At 39.2% G+C, this 19,069-nt stretch overlaps 5 protein-coding genes and 3 non-coding genes across 8 annotated transcripts; 6 read left to right on the top strand and 2 right to left on the bottom strand.

The window, feature by feature from the left end:
- Nucleotides 1–168: 168 nt before the first annotated feature.
- LOC111461876 lies at nt 169–270 on the top strand. The gene has a single exon (XR_002713661.1). It is a non-coding gene; the product is annotated as a small nucleolar RNA Z43 (small nucleolar RNA).
- A 279-nt stretch (nt 271–549) lies between these two features.
- Nucleotides 550–630, top strand: LOC111461877. The gene has a single exon (XR_002713662.1). It is a non-coding gene; the product is annotated as a small nucleolar RNA U83 (small nucleolar RNA).
- Nucleotides 631–701: 71 nt separating this feature from the next.
- On the top strand, nt 702–790 carry LOC111461873. The gene has a single exon (XR_002713658.1). It is a non-coding gene; the product is annotated as a small nucleolar RNA snR60/Z15/Z230/Z193/J17 (small nucleolar RNA).
- Nucleotides 791–1,506: 716 nt separating this feature from the next.
- On the top strand, nt 1,507–4,115 carry LOC111461844 (protein NRT1/ PTR FAMILY 1.1-like). Its single transcript, XM_023105543.1, has 4 exons — nt 1,507–2,141; nt 2,225–2,442; nt 2,526–3,073; nt 3,159–4,115. The coding sequence occupies exons 1-4, from the start codon at nt 1,949–1,951 to the stop codon at nt 4,057–4,059; spliced, it is 1,860 nt and encodes a 619-aa protein (XP_022961311.1). The 5' UTR covers nt 1,507–1,948; the 3' UTR covers nt 4,060–4,115.
- Nucleotides 4,116–4,385: 270 nt separating this feature from the next.
- LOC111461846 (vacuolar-processing enzyme gamma-isozyme-like) lies at nt 4,386–6,502 on the bottom strand. Its single transcript, XM_023105545.1, has 7 exons — nt 6,263–6,502; nt 5,849–6,167; nt 5,472–5,757; nt 5,331–5,379; nt 5,023–5,238; nt 4,729–4,935; nt 4,386–4,645 (listed from the first exon to the last, which is right to left on the bottom strand). Exons 1-7 carry the CDS (start codon nt 6,485–6,487, stop codon nt 4,502–4,504), a joined length of 1,446 nt encoding a protein of 481 aa, XP_022961313.1. The 5' UTR covers nt 6,488–6,502; the 3' UTR covers nt 4,386–4,501.
- Nucleotides 6,503–7,361: 859 nt separating this feature from the next.
- Nucleotides 7,362–9,158, top strand: LOC111461759. The gene is made up of 4 exons (XM_023105401.1): nt 7,362–7,632; nt 7,717–8,228; nt 8,465–8,650; nt 8,760–9,158. Exons 2-4 carry the CDS (start codon nt 7,767–7,769, stop codon nt 9,036–9,038), a joined length of 927 nt encoding a protein of 308 aa, XP_022961169.1. The 5' UTR covers nt 7,362–7,632; nt 7,717–7,766; the 3' UTR covers nt 9,039–9,158.
- A 14-nt stretch (nt 9,159–9,172) lies between these two features.
- LOC111461760 (chloroplast processing peptidase-like) lies at nt 9,173–11,916 on the bottom strand. Its single transcript, XM_023105402.1, has 5 exons — nt 11,323–11,916; nt 10,334–10,471; nt 10,071–10,157; nt 9,885–9,952; nt 9,173–9,662 (listed from the first exon to the last, which is right to left on the bottom strand). The coding sequence occupies exons 1-5, from the start codon at nt 11,782–11,784 to the stop codon at nt 9,494–9,496; spliced, it is 924 nt and encodes a 307-aa protein (XP_022961170.1). The 5' UTR covers nt 11,785–11,916; the 3' UTR covers nt 9,173–9,493.
- Nucleotides 11,917–12,974: 1,058 nt separating this feature from the next.
- Nucleotides 12,975–18,877, top strand: LOC111461434 (subtilisin-like protease SBT6.1). Its single transcript, XM_023104948.1, has 10 exons — nt 12,975–13,729; nt 14,092–14,220; nt 14,337–14,489; nt 14,653–14,769; nt 15,333–15,517; nt 15,913–16,176; nt 16,256–17,324; nt 17,784–18,281; nt 18,375–18,435; nt 18,517–18,877. Exons 1-10 carry the CDS (start codon nt 13,139–13,141, stop codon nt 18,609–18,611), a joined length of 3,162 nt encoding a protein of 1,053 aa, XP_022960716.1. The 5' UTR covers nt 12,975–13,138; the 3' UTR covers nt 18,612–18,877.
- Nucleotides 18,878–19,069: the final 192 nt, after the last annotated feature.

Below are 19,069 nucleotides of genomic sequence, written 5' to 3'. Positions count from 1 at the left end.
AGCAGCGAGGCTCCTTCCCCCTTCTATATAAAGCAACCTACGTTGTTTTCAATCCCACGCTTGCATTCGTCATTTAGGTCAGTGCAGTCTACCATTTTTTCAAAATTAGGGTTTTCACAGTCTGATTCTTTTATGCTTCTTCTTCGTTTCTAAATGTTGTACTGAAGGGGGCGATGACGATTGTCATGTTTAAGGTCTCGTTCGTCGTAATGGCTGTGTGAAATGGCCTTGACGACCATCCTGATATATCACCACCCATATTCTGAGTCCCTTTTATTGAAATTTCTTTACGATTCTCTAGGATTAGAAAATGGTTTTGGGTCTTTTCTACTAAGATTTAAATTCTTTTTACCTTTTGTGATGGCCAATGATTATATATTTTTATTGACAAGCATATGTCTGAATTCAAGCCTGTTGAAATCTCTAATCTACTCTATGAGGCCATTTGCATTATCCGTTCTCCTTCTCTGTTGATTAGCTAGGTGATAGTATCAAATGTTTTGTTGATTCTGCCATTTGGAAACTGATTTATGATTTGAGTCCTGTGCATGTCGATGATGAGGAAATTGGTATTCGTACTGTATGATCTTTTGTGATTACAATCACCTCTACTGCCTTCCTTCTGAGGCTTTGATGTCGTTTTGTTTTGTTTTGTTTGTGTTACCGTACTTTTGTCTTTGATTTTGGAGGGTCGAATGAGTCTGGGTCATGTGATGATTATAAGCATAGTTCAACTGAATGTACTGTGATTATACATCTTTTAGTCTTTCGCTCCTATCTGATGATCCATTTCATTTTATCCTTTCACTGCTTCTTCATTTCAATGTATTTTACAAAATATTAGTTTTTCATCATTGGCCAATTGGTTAATTTGGTGTAGACTCTGTCGTTAGCGTTATGTAGTTTCATACTCTTGTTTATCAGTCCATTTTTTGATAATATAGGTGAATTTGTTCGTACATCTTCATTGCAAATTTAGTACTTATTTTTACTATTTTGATACGTCAGTTTTCATATTTGTTAGTTAAAATTTGCTCGTACGATCTCCTTATCTATTATACAGTGAAAGTACTCTTTTTGGGGTATTTATTCAGTGAGATACTTTTGAAGCTATAATATCTCAGCTACACTCTTAGAAAGAAGCTTTTGGCTTGTGAGGTTTTTGCTGGCCGTTCACTCAACAAGTTGTAAAATCCCATATGCCTATCGAGAGCTTATATTGACGTAGTCGATTCCTTCTGAAGAAAATTCCACCCTGTGACAATTCTTTCAGTATTGATCATCCAAGGAAGAAGACTTGTATACATTTTCGTACCTCGTGTCTTTGAACACATTTAATAAATTACAGTGTTGATGGAGGTCGAGCTAAAATTTCTGACTTTGCTTCTTTCTAAACTGCTGTGATAATGTCATCTTTTTGGAACAATTGGATTGTTTCCCATTGTTCAATTACCATAAGAATGTTGACAGAAATTTATTACCACAAATTATTTGGATTGGTTATCTGATGGTATAACAACAAAAAAGATGAAATTTTGAACGATCTCATAATGAACTAATACAGCATTTCTTGAATTTATTGTTCTGGCTACCTTCGAACATGGTGTAGAATATGCTGATTCAAAGAGTAGATTACCTCTTGTACGGGATGGATTAAAAAAGTATCCTCTTTAAACAACAGTATCACCACTGAATGCTATTTTGGGAACGTTATATTAGTAATTATTTTTGTAAATCAAATAGAAAGTGATGCTGATGGCTGCCTGAGAACTGCAAAACTAAATAAAAGATAAATGCTTGACAACAGAAAGAATCAAACTCAGGCACAAAATATATTTGGCATACATCAGAATGGAATCATTGATCATCCAAGGAATTTTTTAGAAACCACTCAACCTTGTGCAATCCAAACAACTACAAAGTCTTGAATAAAATATTTAGAAGTATAATGGAAAAAATCGGCTTATTTTTGTTCTATTTGCGGATTCAACAAAGTTTACATGATTATAGCTGTGGGTTCTCCTGCAATGATCATGAGATCAGAGCCAAGCCAATGGGGAAGGAGCCTTCTGAGAAAATGGAAACCACCCAAAAGGAAGCAGGAAAAAAGGGTGGCCTCCGAACTATGCCTTTCATTATGGGTGATTTTCAACAAGTCTTAATAAAAGTTTTGATTCATACATTTGTAACATGTTCATTGACAAAAACTGTGTATCTGCTGCAGCAAACGAGATATTTGAGAAGATCTCAAGTTTTGGGCTTCATACAAATATGATATTCTACTTGACGAATGAGTATCACCTGGATAGTGCTAAAGGAGCCATCGTCTTGTTTCTGTGGTCTGCTCTGACAAACTTTTTGCCCATTGTTGGGGCTTTTCTCTCTGATTCTTACTTAGGTCGGTTTAAGGTCATCGCCATGGGGACGTTGGTTACACTTCTTGTAAGCACTGATTCATTTCCTCAAATTCCAACTTAACTATTTGATTTTTTCAGCCGCTTTTTGATCAATCTCTTCGACTTCAGGGAATGGTAGTTTTATGGTTAACAGCCATATTCCCAAAAGCAAGGCCTCCACACTGTAAATCACCTGGGGAATTTTGTGTATCAGCAAACTTTGCCCAGCTAATGCTTCTCTATTTTGCATTTCTTCTCATGTCAATCGGAGCTGGGGGAATTCGGCCGTGTTCCCTGGCGTTTGGTGCAGATCAACTAGAAAAGCCTGGCAACCCCAAAAACCAAAGGACTATGCAAAGCTTCTTCAATTGGTACTATGCTACGGTTGGGGTTTCAGTCACCATATCAGTGCTCTTTATGGTCTATCTCCAGAACGCCGCCGGTTGGGTGGTGGGTTATGGAGTTCCTGTTGGACTTATGATGTTTTCTACCGTCATGTTCTTTCTTGGGTCTTCACTGTATGTTAAACTAATGGCAAATAAGAGCTTGCTTCGCAGTTTGGCTCAGGTAATCGTTGCTGCTTGGAAAAATAGGCACTTGGAGCTACCCCCACAAACTTCTGATAAATGGTTTTACCATAAAGGTTCAAAGCTTGTCAACCCAACGCCTAAATTGAGGTATCTTACTGATCATAACGTTTCATAATTGCTGCTTTCGCTTTTAGTGATCCTAAGGAGGATGATTCGTGTGTCTTGTTTTAAGGTTTCTAAACAAGGCTTGCATGATAAGAAACAAAGAGACAGACGTGGATTCTAATGGAATGGCCAAATTCCCATGGAGATTAACCACGATTCAACGAGTTGAGGAACTAAAAGCAGTAATCAGAGTACTTCCCATTTGGTCCACTGGCATTGTAATCAGTGCCACCATTAGTCAATACACCTTCTCCGCTCTCCAAGCAATCACAATGGATAGACAAATAACACCCCACTTCCAATTCCCTGCAGCTTCCTTCGCCGTTTTCACAATCCTAACCCTCACATTCTGGGTTGCCATCTACGACCAAATCATCGTCCGACTGCTTGCAAAGTTCACCAAACGATCAAATGGGCTCACTTTCAAGCAGAGGATGGGCATCGGACTGGCAATATCATGCTTGGCCTCCGCAGTTTCAGCAGAAATCGAGAGAAAACGAAGAAACAGAGCATTTCATGAAGGTCTAGCCAACGTACCGGGAGGAATCGTGAAGATGTCGGCGATGTGGCTGGTGCCACAACACTGCCTGGCGGGGCTGGCCGAAGCCTTCCACGCGATAGGGCAGATTCAATTCTTCTACTCGCAGCTGCCGAGGAGCATGGCCAGCATCGCAGTAGCTCTGTTTTCGCTTGGAATGGGCGGAGGGAGCTTGCTCGCTGCCCTGATTGTGAGCGTGGTCAAGAAGAAAACGACGAAGAATGGGAACGCGGGATGGCTTTCGAATAATCCGAACCAGGGCCATTATGATTACTATTACTGGGTGCTGGCCTTGATGGGTGTGGCTAATTTGTTTTACTATTTGATTTGCAGTTGGTTGTATGGAGATGAGAAGGAGATAATGGAAGAGAGCAGGATTTGGGATGATGATAAGGAAGCCATTGAAGAGGATGGCACCTACAATGCTTAACTTCAGGGCATGTATCATTTATACATCTACTATACAATGAAATTTCCACTCCACATGTATAATTCAACGTTTCCTTGAGTAATATTCATTCCTTTAAAGTCGAAAACTTGCATTTACCTCACGATACATACCAACGAGTTGTCACAGTCCGTTTACGTATCACGTTTACCTCACGATTTTAAAATGAATATGCTAGAGAGAAGTTTCCACACCCTTATAAGGAATGCTTTGTTCCCATCTCCAACCATTGTGTGATCTCATGCTGTGGATTGAGACGATCGATCGATTAGTAGTTTAACATTAATATCATTAATTTATTATTAGCATAACAGACTCAACATTAATATCATTAGTTTATTATTAGCATTACAGACTCTTTATACATATATAAAGACTGGCGCCTAGCACAGGCAGGCTAACACTACGAGAAACTGATCCCATTTCAGGTGTTACCAACGCAAGTTTGGAGACAAGCCTTATCCATTTGGTCGATTGTAATCCCAGCATTGCATATATTAGCTAGAGCTTGCGTGTATTTCATCCCATATCTTGACATTCTTTTGCAATGCTTCTCATAGATTTTCACCTGTGTTTCAGAGACTCCATCAGCAGAGTTTTTGATAGCATAAAGTATGGGTAGTTAAGCACAGGACTTGAAAATTGGCTTACATATTTCTTAAAGCAGTTCCAATCATCAACGAAGGATTGTCCATGTCCCCTAATACGGTTAAGCACTCGTGAGCTCTTTGCTTCTCCAAACAAAAGCTCACCAATTTGATTTACACTGTTGTCAGCATGCCTTCTACTCAGAATTTCATCCTCTAGCCGCTCGCTAGCCTCCATCTTTTCTCTAGACCCATATGGGGCATTTTGAAACTGATATCAAACCAAAGCTCTATAAGTTAAGGCTACGTTGATTGCCATCGTAATTAGAATATATATACATTGTTTAACAACTCATACCTTGTACCAGTAATGAAGGAGGCTAGCATCACGCTGGCTTACCCCATTTGATAGTGAAGAAATGATATGAGTACTCTTAACAGAGGATTCATTGTTGTTGTCATCAGAGGTATTACCAAAATAGGTGTTGAGGAAATTGTTCCCAATGCTTTCGTTTCCATACAACATTACATGAGATCCGTACCCAACTTTATCAACCGAAGTTCTTCTTCGAACCTGGGAATATACACGAGAAAATGTTTATCAGTAGTGTAACAGCCCAAGCCCACCGCTAGCAGATATTGTCACTTAAGAATCAATAAGCTTACCGTATGATATTGTTGGTTCAGAGTTTCCTTGCTCGAATCATGCTTGTCACTGCATGTCACGACATGACATGACACAACACAAATTCATTAAGTACCGTGTTAAAACACCATTGAACTCAAAAGTTTAAGCCAACGGGTTACCTGTCTTCCATCCAAGCGACGCTGTACAAATCTCCGAGACAAGTATCATAGCCTGTATGAGGAGTAGGAGACTGTCCAGGACAATATGCAGCCCAGCTATCCTCTGTTGCATTTGATGCCGTTGTTGCATATATATTCATGTTTTCTGGAAGCAATCCTTCGAACAGACTCCCGGCCTCGCATGCCTCCACATATATCACCATGCTTTTGTAACTCTTGGCTTCATGTTTCCTTTTCAGCACGTCCATTAGGTCGTTGGAGTAAATATAGTCACCCATGGGCATTCCTATGATCATGTGAAGCAATGTATGGTCAAATTCATGAGGGGAGTTTAGTGTTTGTTGACACAAAAACGAGTTGAAAATGTAAGTTATTACCGAGCATTCCAGCAGCACCATGGTCGGTGTAGTAGATGAAAATATGATCATTAGGCCCACTATCAATAACCTTACCACTTCCTCCAGTAACACCAGATTTGTTCCCCAAAATGGCAGCATAAAAGTTGACTGAATTCACATCCTTTCCTGTATAGTCCTTGGGAACTCCTTGGTAAACATCAGCCCCACCTGGTTTGTTGATGATGATTCCTGGCCTTGGATTGTCTGGATGTAACGCAATATCGTCGTACATGAAAACGATTATGTTCTCATCAGGGATACCCTTCCTCAGTATTTGATATGCATGACATACATCCGCCTAAGTCAAGAAGATAGTCAGTTAATACATTAGCTATATACATAGGTCACACACTGTGACAACTTTATTGAATAATGTATTGATATAAAGAGCACCTGATGTCGGTAATTATCATAACCATTGGAGCCAGCAACGAGGAGTGCCCATCGCTTGCCGGGTTGGTCGGTATTGGCATGACTGACCCACTGTTTCTTAGCAATAATGCTGTTGAAAAACAGAAGAGCTATGAGGAGGAGTGTGGTTGGAGTTGTAGCAAAAGTTGTCATATTAGGTGAGGAAATGTGAGTGTGTTTGAGGATATCCCCAACTCCCACAGGCATTATTATAGTAGAAGTATGGTGGCGCATGCATGACTATGTGCTTACCAATATCCCTTTCTTTTGTATCTTATCAAAGCCGTCAAGCAAATGGTATGCCTCTTCTTCCTCTCTTTCTATGTTTGTTTTCAATAGTATATTTTGCTCTATTTTCTAAGTAATTCTCTTTCCTCTTTTAAACCCTTAAAACACTTCTACAAAGTTTATGCATTTAGTAACATAATCTCACATTAATTGAGGAGGAGAATAGAACACCCTTTACGAGGGTGTGGAGATCTTTCCGTAATAGTCACGTAATGAAGAAACCCATCAGAAAAAGTCCAAAAACCCTCATTTTTCTCTAGTAGACGTGTAATAAAGAAACCCATCAGAGAAAGCCCAAAAACCCTCATTTTTCCCTAGTAGACGTGTAATAAAAAAAATCCATCAAGGAAAGCCCAAAAACCCTCATCTTTCTTGAGTAGACGTGTAATAGGGAAACTCACCGGGGAAAGCCCAAAAACCTTGAGGGGAAGCCTTAAAAGGACAAGCCTAAGGAGGATAGTATTTGAATGAGTATCGGTTTTGTCATTTTGAAAGACGTGTTGCCTTGAGGGCAAGTTAATAATAAATAAATATAGATTAACGTATAAAAGAAAATAATTTCGTTCTTAGATAATCTCTGTTATCGGATAAATGTTGACAGGAAACGGCAAATTAAACTGAAAAAAACTATAATGATAATGAGACAAAGAAATTAAATTACGTTTTTTTTTTTAATAAAACAATTTAAGGTCTTTTTCTAAAAGAAAAAAGAAAATTCGAAACCGTACGCTAATCGTTATGGTGAAATGTCGTCGTTTTCCTTACAGTTGGAAATTGGAACCCCGTCAAACATAACGGAACTCCGGGAAGTAGAGACGGGAGACCTGAAGCTACCGACACTCTTATCCAAGGCTTGAGGTTCGGAGTCCGAGCCTGAACTCCGAGCTTACTGAATCCGAATCTCTTTCCCTGGCCCTATCTCAGTGGTGACTGATGGCTCATCACTGCGGCTTTACTGTCAACCCCATTCATCTTTCTCCCTTCTCTATCACTCCCACAAAAGGGAATGTTCCTCTTCACAATCTATCTGGTTTTACTCCAATTTCTCAATTCTATGCTAAATCGTGAGTGTTTTGGTTCAATTTTGATCGTTTCTTAGCGATACCCAACTGGGGTTTTTAATCTCTTGAACTTTTGTTTCTCTTTAGCTTCTGAATTTCTGGTTGAACCCTCGAATTTCCATTACCGCTTTTGAACGATGATGCATGCCAAGTCCGATTCTGATGTGACAAGCTTAGCCCCATCGTCGCCAAGGTCACCGAAGCAGCGGCCGCTGTACTACGTGCAGAGCCCTTCAAGAGATTCTCACGATGGCGACAAATCGTCCACCCAAGCCACTCCCGCCTTCAACAGCCCCATGGAGAGTCCTTCGCATCCCTCTTATACGCGCCACTCTCGCTCCTCGTCTGCGAGTCGGTTTTCCGGCACGTTCCGATCCGCCCTTGGCCGGAAGGGCAGCCGGAAACGTAACGATAAAGGGTGGCCGGAGTGTAATGTGATCGAAGAGGAGGCGGACTATGAGGATCTATACGACGACAAAGGGTTAACTAGAAGATGCCAGATTCTGATGGCTCTGCTTGCGTTTGTCCTTATCTTCTTCGTGTTTTGTTTGATCATTTGGGGTGCTAGCCGGCCTTTCAAAGCTGAGATCAGAGTCAAGGTTTTGTTTCTAGCTCTATATACCCTCTGAAACAATATAAAATTGTTCCAATATTGACTTGTTTTGTTGTCGTTGATTAAAATAATATTTGGATCTTTGTTTTGAAATTTCATAAATTTTCAATTTCCATGCTTCTTGTTTTGGCTGTTGCACCATATATGATCAGTTTAGGACAACATGTTTGAAGGCATTTGGTTTTCAATGTCAGAGAAGTGAATATCCTTTTTCTCTTACAGAGCATGACAGTTCATAATGTTTATTTTGGAGAAGGATCAGACACAACAGGAGTCCCGACCAAATTACTGACAACCAACTGTTCATTAAGGATTACAGTGCACAATCCTGCAACTTTCTTTGGGATTCATGTCAGCTCCTCCCCCATCAATCTTATGTACTCCCAGATTGCAGTTGCCTCTGGTCAGGTAAAATTCCTAACTACGAACTTCCATAAGAGATGCATCAAGAATAGAAATGGGAAACTGATCCTGATCCTGATTGGATAAAAATTTGGGATGTTTTTCTGCTTTGCAGTTGAGGAAATACTATCAACCGAGACAGAGCAATCGAGTCGAATTGGTGAACCTTCAAGGGAACAAGGTGCCATTGTATGGGGCTGGAGCCAGCCTTGAAGCCTTGGATAAAAATGGAAACATTCCTATGATGCTGGTGTTTGAAGTTCATTCAAGAGGGAATGTGGTGGGGAAACTGGTAAGATCAAAGCATCGAAAGCGTGTCTCGTGTTCTTTAGACATCGACTCTCGCAACTCAAAGCCGATGAAGATTAAAGCTGATTCATGTACATATGATTGAGAGAGATCTTCATCTTGCATCTTTCTCTTCATTGGAAGGGAAAGATTCTACATTTAGAATCATCCTTCACTTGTAGATTTAGTTCTTTCTTCTTTAGAGCCATTGAATAATTAATGAAAAAAAAAAAAAAAAAATCAGTGCATCAGTTTATGGTACATACTATTGCTTTGCTAAATACTCTCCATACAACAACAGAGCATCAGTTTATATCAAAGATTCTGATTGTATAGAGTCATCTACTAACTTGCACAAACTAAGACCAAGAATCAATACAGCCTTACACAAAATGGCCAGTTCCTCAAACCAAAGAAACGCTTTCAAATTACAGGGGAACGAATAGCGACAGTAAGGCATTTGCAGAGCAACAAACTGAACTTACAGGAGTTTTCGAGGAATCCTTCATCAGTTATCTTGTAGCTCCAGAACGTTTCAGTTTATGTTCTACCTATCATCTGTTATGGTTGAGAGTTTGTGGTCTGTAGGCTGGAAATTTCTGGTGTGGAAGGAATGCCCTGTTGCTTATCAACAGCACAGCTGGGCTCAGAAACTGTTCCACCGATTCTGTTTGGAGGCCAATAGCGGAATAATGATCTTCCTATTATATTTTTGGCCGGCAGCGGACCCCTGAACAATTGGGTATAGCCAGCTATCAGCACAGGGAAGAACAGAATTTCAAAGAGGTTGCCTGAGATAGACTGAGTTCGACATAGGCTCTAGAAGAGTGGAAACTGCTAACTTCTAATTCAAAGAACTTTTCAAATGTATCAAGATATTTGGTTATATGAACACAAGTATTTTACTTGAATACACTTCTTTAAAGTGAAATGATGAGTGGAGAGACCTTACCACACATGAGAATCATAGCTGTTATTGCGATTATCGCCCATCACAAAGACCGAGTTTTCGGGCACTCGCTACATCAAGGAATCAAAGAGGTGTAATGTTTAGATTTCACCAAGTGAAGAAAAATAATCTCTCTTGAATGCTTGCAAGGATGCAAAACAAATGCAGAAAAAAGAAAGTTATGCTTACAACTGGAGTCATGTCATATGATGGTGGTTCAAGGATGAATTTTTCGTTTCTTTCGACCCCGTTTACGACAAGTTTTCCCTTCCGGACCTGTGATTAGTTGATATTCCAAGCAGAGTGAAACTGTAGCACAGATATGTTTGGTGCTTGAAAATACGTAATCAAATGCAGGAGATTCATTAGTTGAGTGATCTATATCAGTAGCTCCAGGATGAAATGTGCAGCAATATCAGATTATGATGCAAATGAAAACTAAAGAATGTCACCTCCACAGTGTCACCTTCTTTAGCAACAACTCTTTTAATAAAGACATCTGCATCTGTATATCCTACTTTCTGAAGCACTGGTGGACTTTTGAATATCACTATATCATTAGCGCAAGGGTTTCTAAAGTAGTATGTCACCTGCAAAAGAAAACACGAGTATTTATGTTGCATCAAACATATTAGAATGATATGATATTGTTCACTTTGAGCATAAACTCTCATGGGTTTGTTTTTTGTTTCTCCAAAAGATCTCGTACCAACAGAGGTGTATTTCTCACTTATAAACCTATGATCAACCCCTTAATTAGCCGACGTAGGACTTATCTCCCAACAATCCTCCACTCGAACAAAGTACATCATAGAGCCTCCCCTAAAGCTTATGGAGCCCTCAAACAACCTCCCCTAATCGAGGCTTGACTCCTTTGGAACCGTCGAACAAAATACACCATTTGTTTGTTACTTTTGACTATACCTTCGAGGCTCACAACTTCTTTGTTCGACATTTGAGAATTCTATTGACATGACTAAGTTAAGGGCATGACTCCGATACGATGTTAGAAACTACAACTCTCCACAATGGTATGATATTGTCCACTTTGAGCATAAGCTCTCGTAACTTTGTTTTTGGCTTCCTTAAAATGTCTCGTGTATTCTTTATAAACTATGATCAACCCCTTAATTAGCCGACGTGGGACCCATCTCCCAACCATCCTCGACAAAACAAAACCAAAGTCCAAAACCTCATAAATTTGATTGACAGAATAAATCATAGATCTTCTTCCCTTATCTCCAAGAACTTGGGATAAAGAAAATATGTTGAGCATATTTTACTTCGTCATGCATTAACAGTTGGGAGCAAAACATTTAGGCAATTTTATCTATGAAATCTAAACTTGTTGTCGTATGAATATCAGTTCCCAATTTGTATAAAATTTCCAATAGAAACACGGCTGCAAGATACGATTAACAGTAGTGAACAAAAGTTCTACCTTCTCTGCTACAAGTCGATCCCCAACATCAAATGTAGGATACATTGATAGCGAGGGAATGTACCTCGGTTCTGCAATAAACGTCCTGAAGGCAAGAGATATTGCTATGGCTGCAAACACTGTTTTGGCGTCGTCCGAACTCAAATTCAACCGTTCTGCCAGAAACCCAGAAGAACCCTTTTGCGTCTCCACCTTCCCACTCTCTTCACTTTCATCGCCGCCTCCACCTCCATCCCCGCCGCCACTACTGCTTCCGGATTGAATAGACAATTTTCTGCGAGTTACTTTCGGGAAAATAGAACGATTGGCGAAGGGGGTCTGTGCGAATTTTGGGGAAATGGCGATTGAATGAAGATTGAGAATTGGGAAGCTAGAAATGTTATTGGGTTTTGAGAGGCGCATACATTGAAGAGCAGGGTTGTCAAACGATGGTACTGAAGAGAGGAGATGAAGAGAGAACATCCTCGGGATTTCGAGCAGTTGGGTTTGCAAGTGGGGGTGTTGTTCTTCGCAGACGAAGTGGATACTTGTCTAGAGAGGATGAAAGGAGAAGACAGCAAAACAGAAAATCCATTGGATTAGATGCGAATATATGCTTCAAATTTACATCATCCAACAAAGTGGGTTTTGGGACTTCTCGATTTGAGTTCGAAATCGATAAATACACCAAACCAACTCAAAATTATTAACATGATGGCAATTTACATGGTCACAAAGTTCGGATTTTGGTCCTCAACAACGAATTTACAGCACTTTACATTTACAATTTCAGATAGCAAGCACGATCACTTTTGATTCACGCAGCAGCTGGTTGTCTCCTTGTTGTCACTAATGGATGAACATCATTCTACAAGTTGAAGTGGCAGGCTGCCTCCATATCTAAAACTGGGGTTGGCTTTGGATTCAGGGCACAAGAGGGGCATGCCTGACGTAGAGGTGCTCCATGCTCCTTTTGGGAAAGTCTTGCTTTTTGTTTAGGAATGGTAATTTAATATCTAAGTCTACCGTCAATAAATATTGTTTACTTTTATCTATTACGTATCGTCGTCACGCTTCAAGATTTTAAAACTTCAAGAGAAAACCACTCCTTAGTAGATGTATTTTAAAATCGTGAGGCTGACAACGATACGTAATAGACAAAAGTGGACAATATCTACCAATGGTGACCTCGAGCTGTTACAAATGGTATCAAAGGCAGACACAAAGCAGTGTGCCAACGAGAACGCTAGCTTCCAAAGAAGGAGGATTGTGAGATCCTTGTACATGAGAACAAAGTATACGTTACAAGTGGGTGCGAAAATCTCTTCATTTAAAATCGTGAGGCTAATGACAATACAAATCAAAGCGGACAATATCTGGAGGGTGAGCTTGAGCTATTACATTCACTATTTCTAAATAGAGACAATCACGCTAAATTCAATTATTTATTTATTTATTCTGGTTAAATAATACATATTTGGGTCCAATTACATAAAATTATATATAAAGTCATCTAGTATCATAGTCACAATATTTTTTACTGCCACTTCAAAACTATACTTAAATATAATTAAACTATATACTCCATGAGTTCATTTATTTCACCATCGATTATATTGCGTATTTTTCAGGAACATTTTTCGGCAAACGGGGCGGGTCTATAAATACCAGAAACAAAACAAGACTCGGGAAAGGGAGTTTAATCGCAGAGAAGCTCCACAAGAGGCCTGAGGAAGTTCAGAACTGCAATTTCCTTCGCCTTCTTCATACTTACTCAGCTCCTCGTTGATTACCCCCCAAAATCAATGAATTCTAATAATTTCTTGTTACTGCAATCATGATCGGATATTCGATTTCTTCGTCGTCTATCTCCTTCTTCGTCATCTTCGTCCCCATCTTTATCTCCATTTCTGTTTTCCAATTCAACCCCTCATCCGATCACACCGTATTCCAAACCCTAACTCGAAACTACTCACCCAACGATCCATTTACATCCAAGAACGTCACTGATGGGAACCGAGTCTCGCAGAAGAACTACATTGTTCGCTTCGTCCAATACAGGGAGGCGAAGGAGCATCGATTTTATCTGGAGTCACGTATTAGATCGGGCGGCTGGAAATGGATCGAGAGGCGGAACCCTGCGTCCAAGTATCCAACCGATTTCGGCTTGGTATCAATTGAGGACTCGGTGGTAATGGAGCTGGTTGAGGAGATTGAGGAATTGGAGCTTGTCAAGGATGTGAATGTCGATGCAAGCCACGTCAGGGGTTTGCTAGCGGAGGGTGGGGGTAGAATTGGGGCTTTTGTCGATGGGAAGAAGCGTCCGGGGAAGATTTTCACCTCCATGTCTTTTAACGAAGAAGGTGGGGAACGTTATACGGCAATTAGCAATGCCTCTAATAGATGGGGACGGCATCTGTTGATGCAGGTAATTTCCTTTAATGGCCGATTTTCTCTTTTCTGTTGATCTATTTGGCTTTGGGTCATAACTATGAGGAAAAGGACGATGCAGTGGGAACTTCATGTGTCTCATTGAATGAATCTGGATACCATTTATTGTAGGACGAGCTCTAGTTCAGTAAATTGATTTATTTTTTATGTAACTACGGAATGAGGATTCACTTTTATAAGCCAAACTTCAATCTTAACTAATGCATTTCTCATTTTATTCATTTAGCACGGTTCAATATAGTAAAACCAAATGAAATAAGACCAAATGTTTCCCCATCATTTCCCCTTTCAATTTTGTGTTCTAGTTAACTCTCTCTGAGAAACAATTCTTGATTTCAGAGATCTCAAGTCACCTCATTATTTGGAGCAGACTCTCTTTGGGCAAAGGGGTATACTGGTTCCAAAGTCAAGATGGCTATATTCGATACTGGTATTCGTGCTAATCACCCACATTTTAGGAATATCAAGGTAAGAAGATCACGGAATCTATTCCCATTCATCGAACATCTTGTTTAATTATTAGATCAAAAGAAAATCTCCACCTATGGTTTCACCTAATAGATTTTGAATTGTGAGTAATTCAGGAGCGAACAAATTGGACCAATGAAGATACTTTAAATGATAATCTTGGACATGGGACATTTGTTGCTGGTGTCATTGCTGGTGGGGATGAAGAATGTCTAGGGTTTGCTCCAGATACGGAGATATATGCTTTTCGTGTGTTTACAGATGCACAGGTAATGCACATTGATCATTACTCAAATTACACCTTTTGACTGCAAAAATTGTTCTATATCAATTTCCCTTGGTTAATCTAACAGTGGAAGGAGTATGGAAGCTTGTTGTTTATTTTTCATTTAAAAGAAGGATTATGAAAAGTACGTATTCAGCCTATTGCAGGTGTCATACACTTCATGGTTCCTCGATGCATTCAACTATGCAATTGCTACCAATATGGATGTATTAAATTTGAGCATTGGTGGACCAGATTACTTAGATCTTCCATTCGTGGAGAAGGTAAGATTTCTTTGTTTGGTTGATTGCAATTTGTGCCCTTCGGCGAAATAAGTTATGAAGTTGAAAAAAAAGAATTTACTTAATTTTGTTTGGTTTTAGGTTAATTAATTGCTGAATATGTCTTGATCAAACAAATACTTCCTACATGTAACTTTTCCATTAAATTAATTATTTACCTTCTTTCAGGTTAGAGTTTGCCAGCATTGCTATTACAAAGAGCTTTAGACTAACAAATTGTGTGTTGTCACTGGGATTCTGCCAATTTTTTCTTCATGATATTTATTAACAGTTATTGAACGAACTATATAATCTTGAAGTTTTATTAATATTGTCCTAACATGATCATTAATGAATATACGGTTGAAGAGACTTTTTCCTGTGAAACAATCTTTTCCTTGATGAAGTTTCTTCTGAAATACTTTAGCTTGTTGAGTTTTTGGTTTTGTATATTATTGTATTTGTAGTTTAAACTTGTGGGTAACATCTTAATAGAGTGAGAGGTCTATTGTTGAATCCATGCATCAGAGATAATTACATCCAATCAACTTTCATTTGTCTGTCAGATTTGGGAAATAACGGCAAATAATATCATCATGGTTTCGGCAATTGGGAATGATGGACCACTTTACGGGACCTTAAACAATCCTGCAGATCAGAGTGATGTCATTGGTGTTGGTGGTATTGACTACAATGATCACATTGCTTCGTTTTCCTCACGTGGCATGACTACTTGGGAGATGCCTCATGGGTACATTACACTTTTGCTCAGGCCTTTAAGTTCCTTCTGTATTTTACTCCTATTGCATTTTTTGTAATATTGGGCAAATGGTTTGTCTCCTTTCTTTGATTGGGATTTGGACTTGGATAAAGAGTAGATGTGTGGATAAAACTTAAGCCCATAATGTTTTGACTTCTTGTCCAATAATTTTTATTTATTTCACCTTATACTAGCCAACTGAGATGAATATGGAATAAGGCTCCAATTACCATCTCAAAGTTTGATGGTTTGATCCCACACACCCGTAATTATTGAACTAAAATAATATTCACCTTATGCTACTATCCAGTTTCTTCTTTTTTTCTTTTTTTTTCCCTCTTTCTGTCCATTGACATCAGCACTCTCAAACATGTCATTTTGTACAGTAATGGTCGTGTGAAGCCAGATGTTGTTGCATATGGTCGGGAAATTATGGGATCAAAAATTAGTACTGGGTGCAAAAGTTTATCAGGCACTAGTGTGGCAAGTCCTGTGGTTGCTGGTGTGGTATGTCTGCTTGTTAGTGTCATCCCTGAAAGCCAGCGGAAGACTATTTTAAATCCAGCTAGCATGAAACAAGCACTTGTTGAGGGAGCTGCAAAGCTTGCTGGTCCTAATATGTACGAGCAAGGTGCTGGCAGAGTTGATCTGTAGGTTTCAACCCTCTCTGTGGTTTTTGTTTATATGGTTTGCTTCTAGAGTGTTTTCTTATTTCTTGAATATTCCCAGGTTAGAATCGTATGAAATACTTAAGAGCTACCAACCTCGGGCAAGCATCTTCCCTGGTGTTCTTGACTATACAGATTGCCCTTATACATGGCCCTTTTGTCGCCAACCTCTTTATGCAGGTGCAATGCCTATTATTTTCAATGCTACCATTTTGAATGGAATGGGTGTAATTGGCTATGTTGAAGGTCAACCAACTTGGAATCCTTCGGATGAAGAAGGAAATCTCTTAAGTATTCACTTCACTTATTCTAAGGTTATCTGGCCTTGGACTGGTTACATTGCACTTCATATGCAAATTAAGGAGGAAGGTGCACAGTTTTCTGGAGAAATTGAGGGCAATGTGACTCTAACAGTATATAGTCCTCCATCTAGAGGAGAGAAGAACCGCCGGATTAGTACTTGTGTGCTACAGCTGAAGTTAAAAGTGGTTCCAACACCTCCAAGATCAAAACGAATTTTATGGGATCAATTTCATAACATCAAATATCCTCCTGGTTATATTCCTAGAGATTCCTTGGATGTACGCAATGACATTCTGGACTGGCATGGAGACCACCTGCATACAAATTTTCATATTATGTTTAACATGTTAAGAGATGCTGGATACTATGTTGAAACGCTTGGTTCTCCTCTAACATGCTTTGATGCTCGCCAATATGGGACGCTTTTACTAGTGGATCTTGAAGATGAGTACTTCAAAGAGGAAATTGAAAAGTTGAGGGACGATGTTATGATTACTGGATTGGGGTTGGCTGTGTTTTCTGAATGGTATAATGTAGAAACAATGGTAAAGATGAGGTTTTTCGATGATAACACAAGAAGCTGGTGGACTCCAGTTACTGGAGGTGCAAATATTCCTGCACTAAATGATCTTTTAGCCCCATTTGGTATTGCTTTCGGGGATAAGATTTTGAATGGTGATTTTTCTATTGATGGTGAACAGAGTCGGTATGCATCAGGAACAGATATTGTGAGGTTTCCACGAGGTGGTTATGTGCATAGTTTCCCTTTCATTGATAGCTCAGAGAGTGGGGCGGCTCAGAGCATACTAACATCTAGCCTGAGTAAGGTAACTGTCGCAAGCTTCTCTACGAACTTCCCTTTTAAATAATCTTTGTGGTGGCTGAAAAGTGTTTCAAATTTGACTAATTGTCCAGTTTCCTATTTTGGAAGTTCAAGTAAATTTGGACATCTCTATATTCTAGTTGAATTAGATACTTGTAAATTTTGATCTTTCCCAAGGGGGAACTAGTAAGTTGTAGCTGCAGCATATCTATTTTAATTTTCTGATGCTCGAGTATAATGCTCTAGAAGTTAGTTTTTTGATTCCAGGGAAAGGAGCCCGACACCACTAAAGAATTCTTGAGAACATTTAAATATTTAAATATCTAAAAACCGTCAGAAAGAATGTATTTACATGCTTGAATTATAGGTGTATTCTTAATGACATTAAGAGTCTTCCATGCTTTCATGAAATTATTGCGATCTTTGTAATACCGTTAAACTAACTGTTCGTTGACAAATGCAGGCAGACTTTCCAATTCTTGGCCTATTAGAGGCAGCAGAAGGCCGCATTGCAGTCTATGGAGATTCAAATTGTCTAGATAGCAGCCATATGGTTACAAATTGCTATTGGCTCCTGAGGAAAATATTAGATTTTACCAGTGGAAATATTAGAGATCCGGTGCTATTCACCAAGTTTTCCAAACAAAATTCACCTCTATATCTTGAAGATAACAAACTTCCATCTCGAAGAAGCGATGCAAATTTCTCTTTGTATTCTGCGGTTTCTGGAAAGGAATTGATATGCATGAGTGATTCTAGGTTTGAAGTATGGGGTACCAAGGGATACAGCGTACAGGGCAGGGGAAGGAATAGAAGGCTGCCTGGATTTCCCTTAATTGACTTGGGAAGAGACTTGAATTCTACTCCAGAAAGTTCTTTGATGGGACCTCCCAAGTTGACTTTAAAGGACCGAAGTGATAAATATGGAAACCGATACTTAAGCTTGTTCTACCGGGATGAGGTGAGAGTTCAACTTTCCTAATGGATTGAGACTTACAATATTACTACATCGATGAGATTCTTATAATTTCCTGTTAATTGTTATTCCTTGCAGCCTGACATGCCTTTGATTGTTCCTAATCATTGGCTTGTTCCTGCTGTAGTTGCAGTCGCAGGTCAGTGATATATTCCCCGTTGATCCTAGATTTGATTTCCTTTTTCGAATTGTATACCTGACTTGGTTTCTTCTATTTCAGGGCTGTTGCTTCTTTTGAGTTTTTGGCGAATTAGACAGAAGCGACGACGTCGACGAAGAGGATCGGGATCTGCTGCACGTTTTTCCAATCTCTAGTCAGTGGAGAAATTTTGTAGTTTTCAAAGTATAATATACCTACCTTCCAGGAAGGAATTTTTGATGTAAAATCTAGACGCGTAAATGTTGTGTAGCACCCATAGTAATAGATGTGTTACAATGGTGAGTTGAAAATTTGAAGAAGCAATTACTGTATTACTTAGAGTTCGATCGCTGGATCTCAACCCATGCTAGACAACTTCCAATTGGTTAAATATTTGAGAATTGAGATCTAAATGCGTTGGAATGCAAAATTGTTTGTTTGGCAAGACTACTTGGAAATTAGCATGATGATGTGTTTGTTTTTGTAGAACTCAGCAGGTTGAATGTAGTTATATTATATATCTTGGTTATGAATTTTAATTTAATACATTATTGATCGATGACAGCATAACATACTCAAGGACTAGAAAAATGTCCTTTTGTCGACGTAGATAACAGGGTTGCATATCATACTT

This window comes from Cucurbita moschata, unplaced genomic scaffold (assembly GCF_002738365.1).
Source record: "Cucurbita moschata cultivar Rifu unplaced genomic scaffold, Cmos_1.0 Cmo_Scf00025, whole genome shotgun sequence".
Classification (NCBI taxonomy): domain Eukaryota; kingdom Viridiplantae; phylum Streptophyta; class Magnoliopsida; order Cucurbitales; family Cucurbitaceae; genus Cucurbita; species Cucurbita moschata.
This window is presented reverse-complemented; position numbering and strand designations above follow the sequence as displayed.

Excerpts from the sequence above, each read along its gene's own strand:
- LOC111461759 (XM_023105401.1), top strand. The coding sequence starts at position 7,767 with ATGATGCATGCCAAGTCCGATTCTGATGTGACAAGCTTAGCCCCATCG. Across the intron at positions 8,229-8,464 it reads AAGCTGAGATCAGAGTCAAG|AGCATGACAGTTCATAATGT; the intron begins GTTTTGTTTCTA and ends TTTCTCTTACAG. Across the intron at positions 8,651-8,759 it reads TTGCAGTTGCCTCTGGTCAG|TTGAGGAAATACTATCAACC; the intron begins GTAAAATTCCTA and ends TCTGCTTTGCAG.
- LOC111461844 (XM_023105543.1), top strand. The coding sequence starts at position 1,949 with ATGGAAAAAATCGGCTTATTTTTGTTCTATTTGCGGATTCAACAAAGT. Across the intron at positions 2,142-2,224 it reads AACTATGCCTTTCATTATGG|CAAACGAGATATTTGAGAAG; the intron begins GTGATTTTCAAC and ends TATCTGCTGCAG. Across the intron at positions 2,443-2,525 it reads GGACGTTGGTTACACTTCTT|GGAATGGTAGTTTTATGGTT; the intron begins GTAAGCACTGAT and ends CTTCGACTTCAG.
- LOC111461434 (XM_023104948.1), top strand. The coding sequence starts at position 13,139 with ATGATCGGATATTCGATTTCTTCGTCGTCTATCTCCTTCTTCGTCATC. Across the intron at positions 15,518-15,912 it reads ACTTGGGAGATGCCTCATGG|TAATGGTCGTGTGAAGCCAG; the intron begins GTACATTACACT and ends CATTTTGTACAG. Across the intron at positions 18,436-18,516 it reads TGCTGTAGTTGCAGTCGCAG|GGCTGTTGCTTCTTTTGAGT; the intron begins GTCAGTGATATA and ends CTTCTATTTCAG.
- LOC111461846 (XM_023105545.1), bottom strand. The coding sequence starts at position 6,487 with ATGCCTGTGGGAGTTGGGGATATCCTCAAACACACTCACATTTCCTCA. Across the intron at positions 5,758-5,848 it reads TGGTGCTGCTGGAATGCTCG|GAATGCCCATGGGTGACTAT; the intron begins GTAATAACTTAC and ends ACATGATCATAG. Across the intron at positions 5,239-5,330 it reads TGAACCAACAATATCATACG|GTTCGAAGAAGAACTTCGGT; the intron begins GTAAGCTTATTG and ends GTATATTCCCAG.
- LOC111461760 (XM_023105402.1), bottom strand. The coding sequence starts at position 11,784 with ATGTTCTCTCTTCATCTCCTCTCTTCAGTACCATCGTTTGACAACCCT. Across the intron at positions 10,472-11,322 it reads ATCGACTTGTAGCAGAGAAG|GTGACATACTACTTTAGAAA; the intron begins GTAGAACTTTTG and ends TTTCTTTTGCAG. Across the intron at positions 9,953-10,070 it reads CATATGACATGACTCCAGTT|CGAGTGCCCGAAAACTCGGT; the intron begins GTAAGCATAACT and ends TCCTTGATGTAG.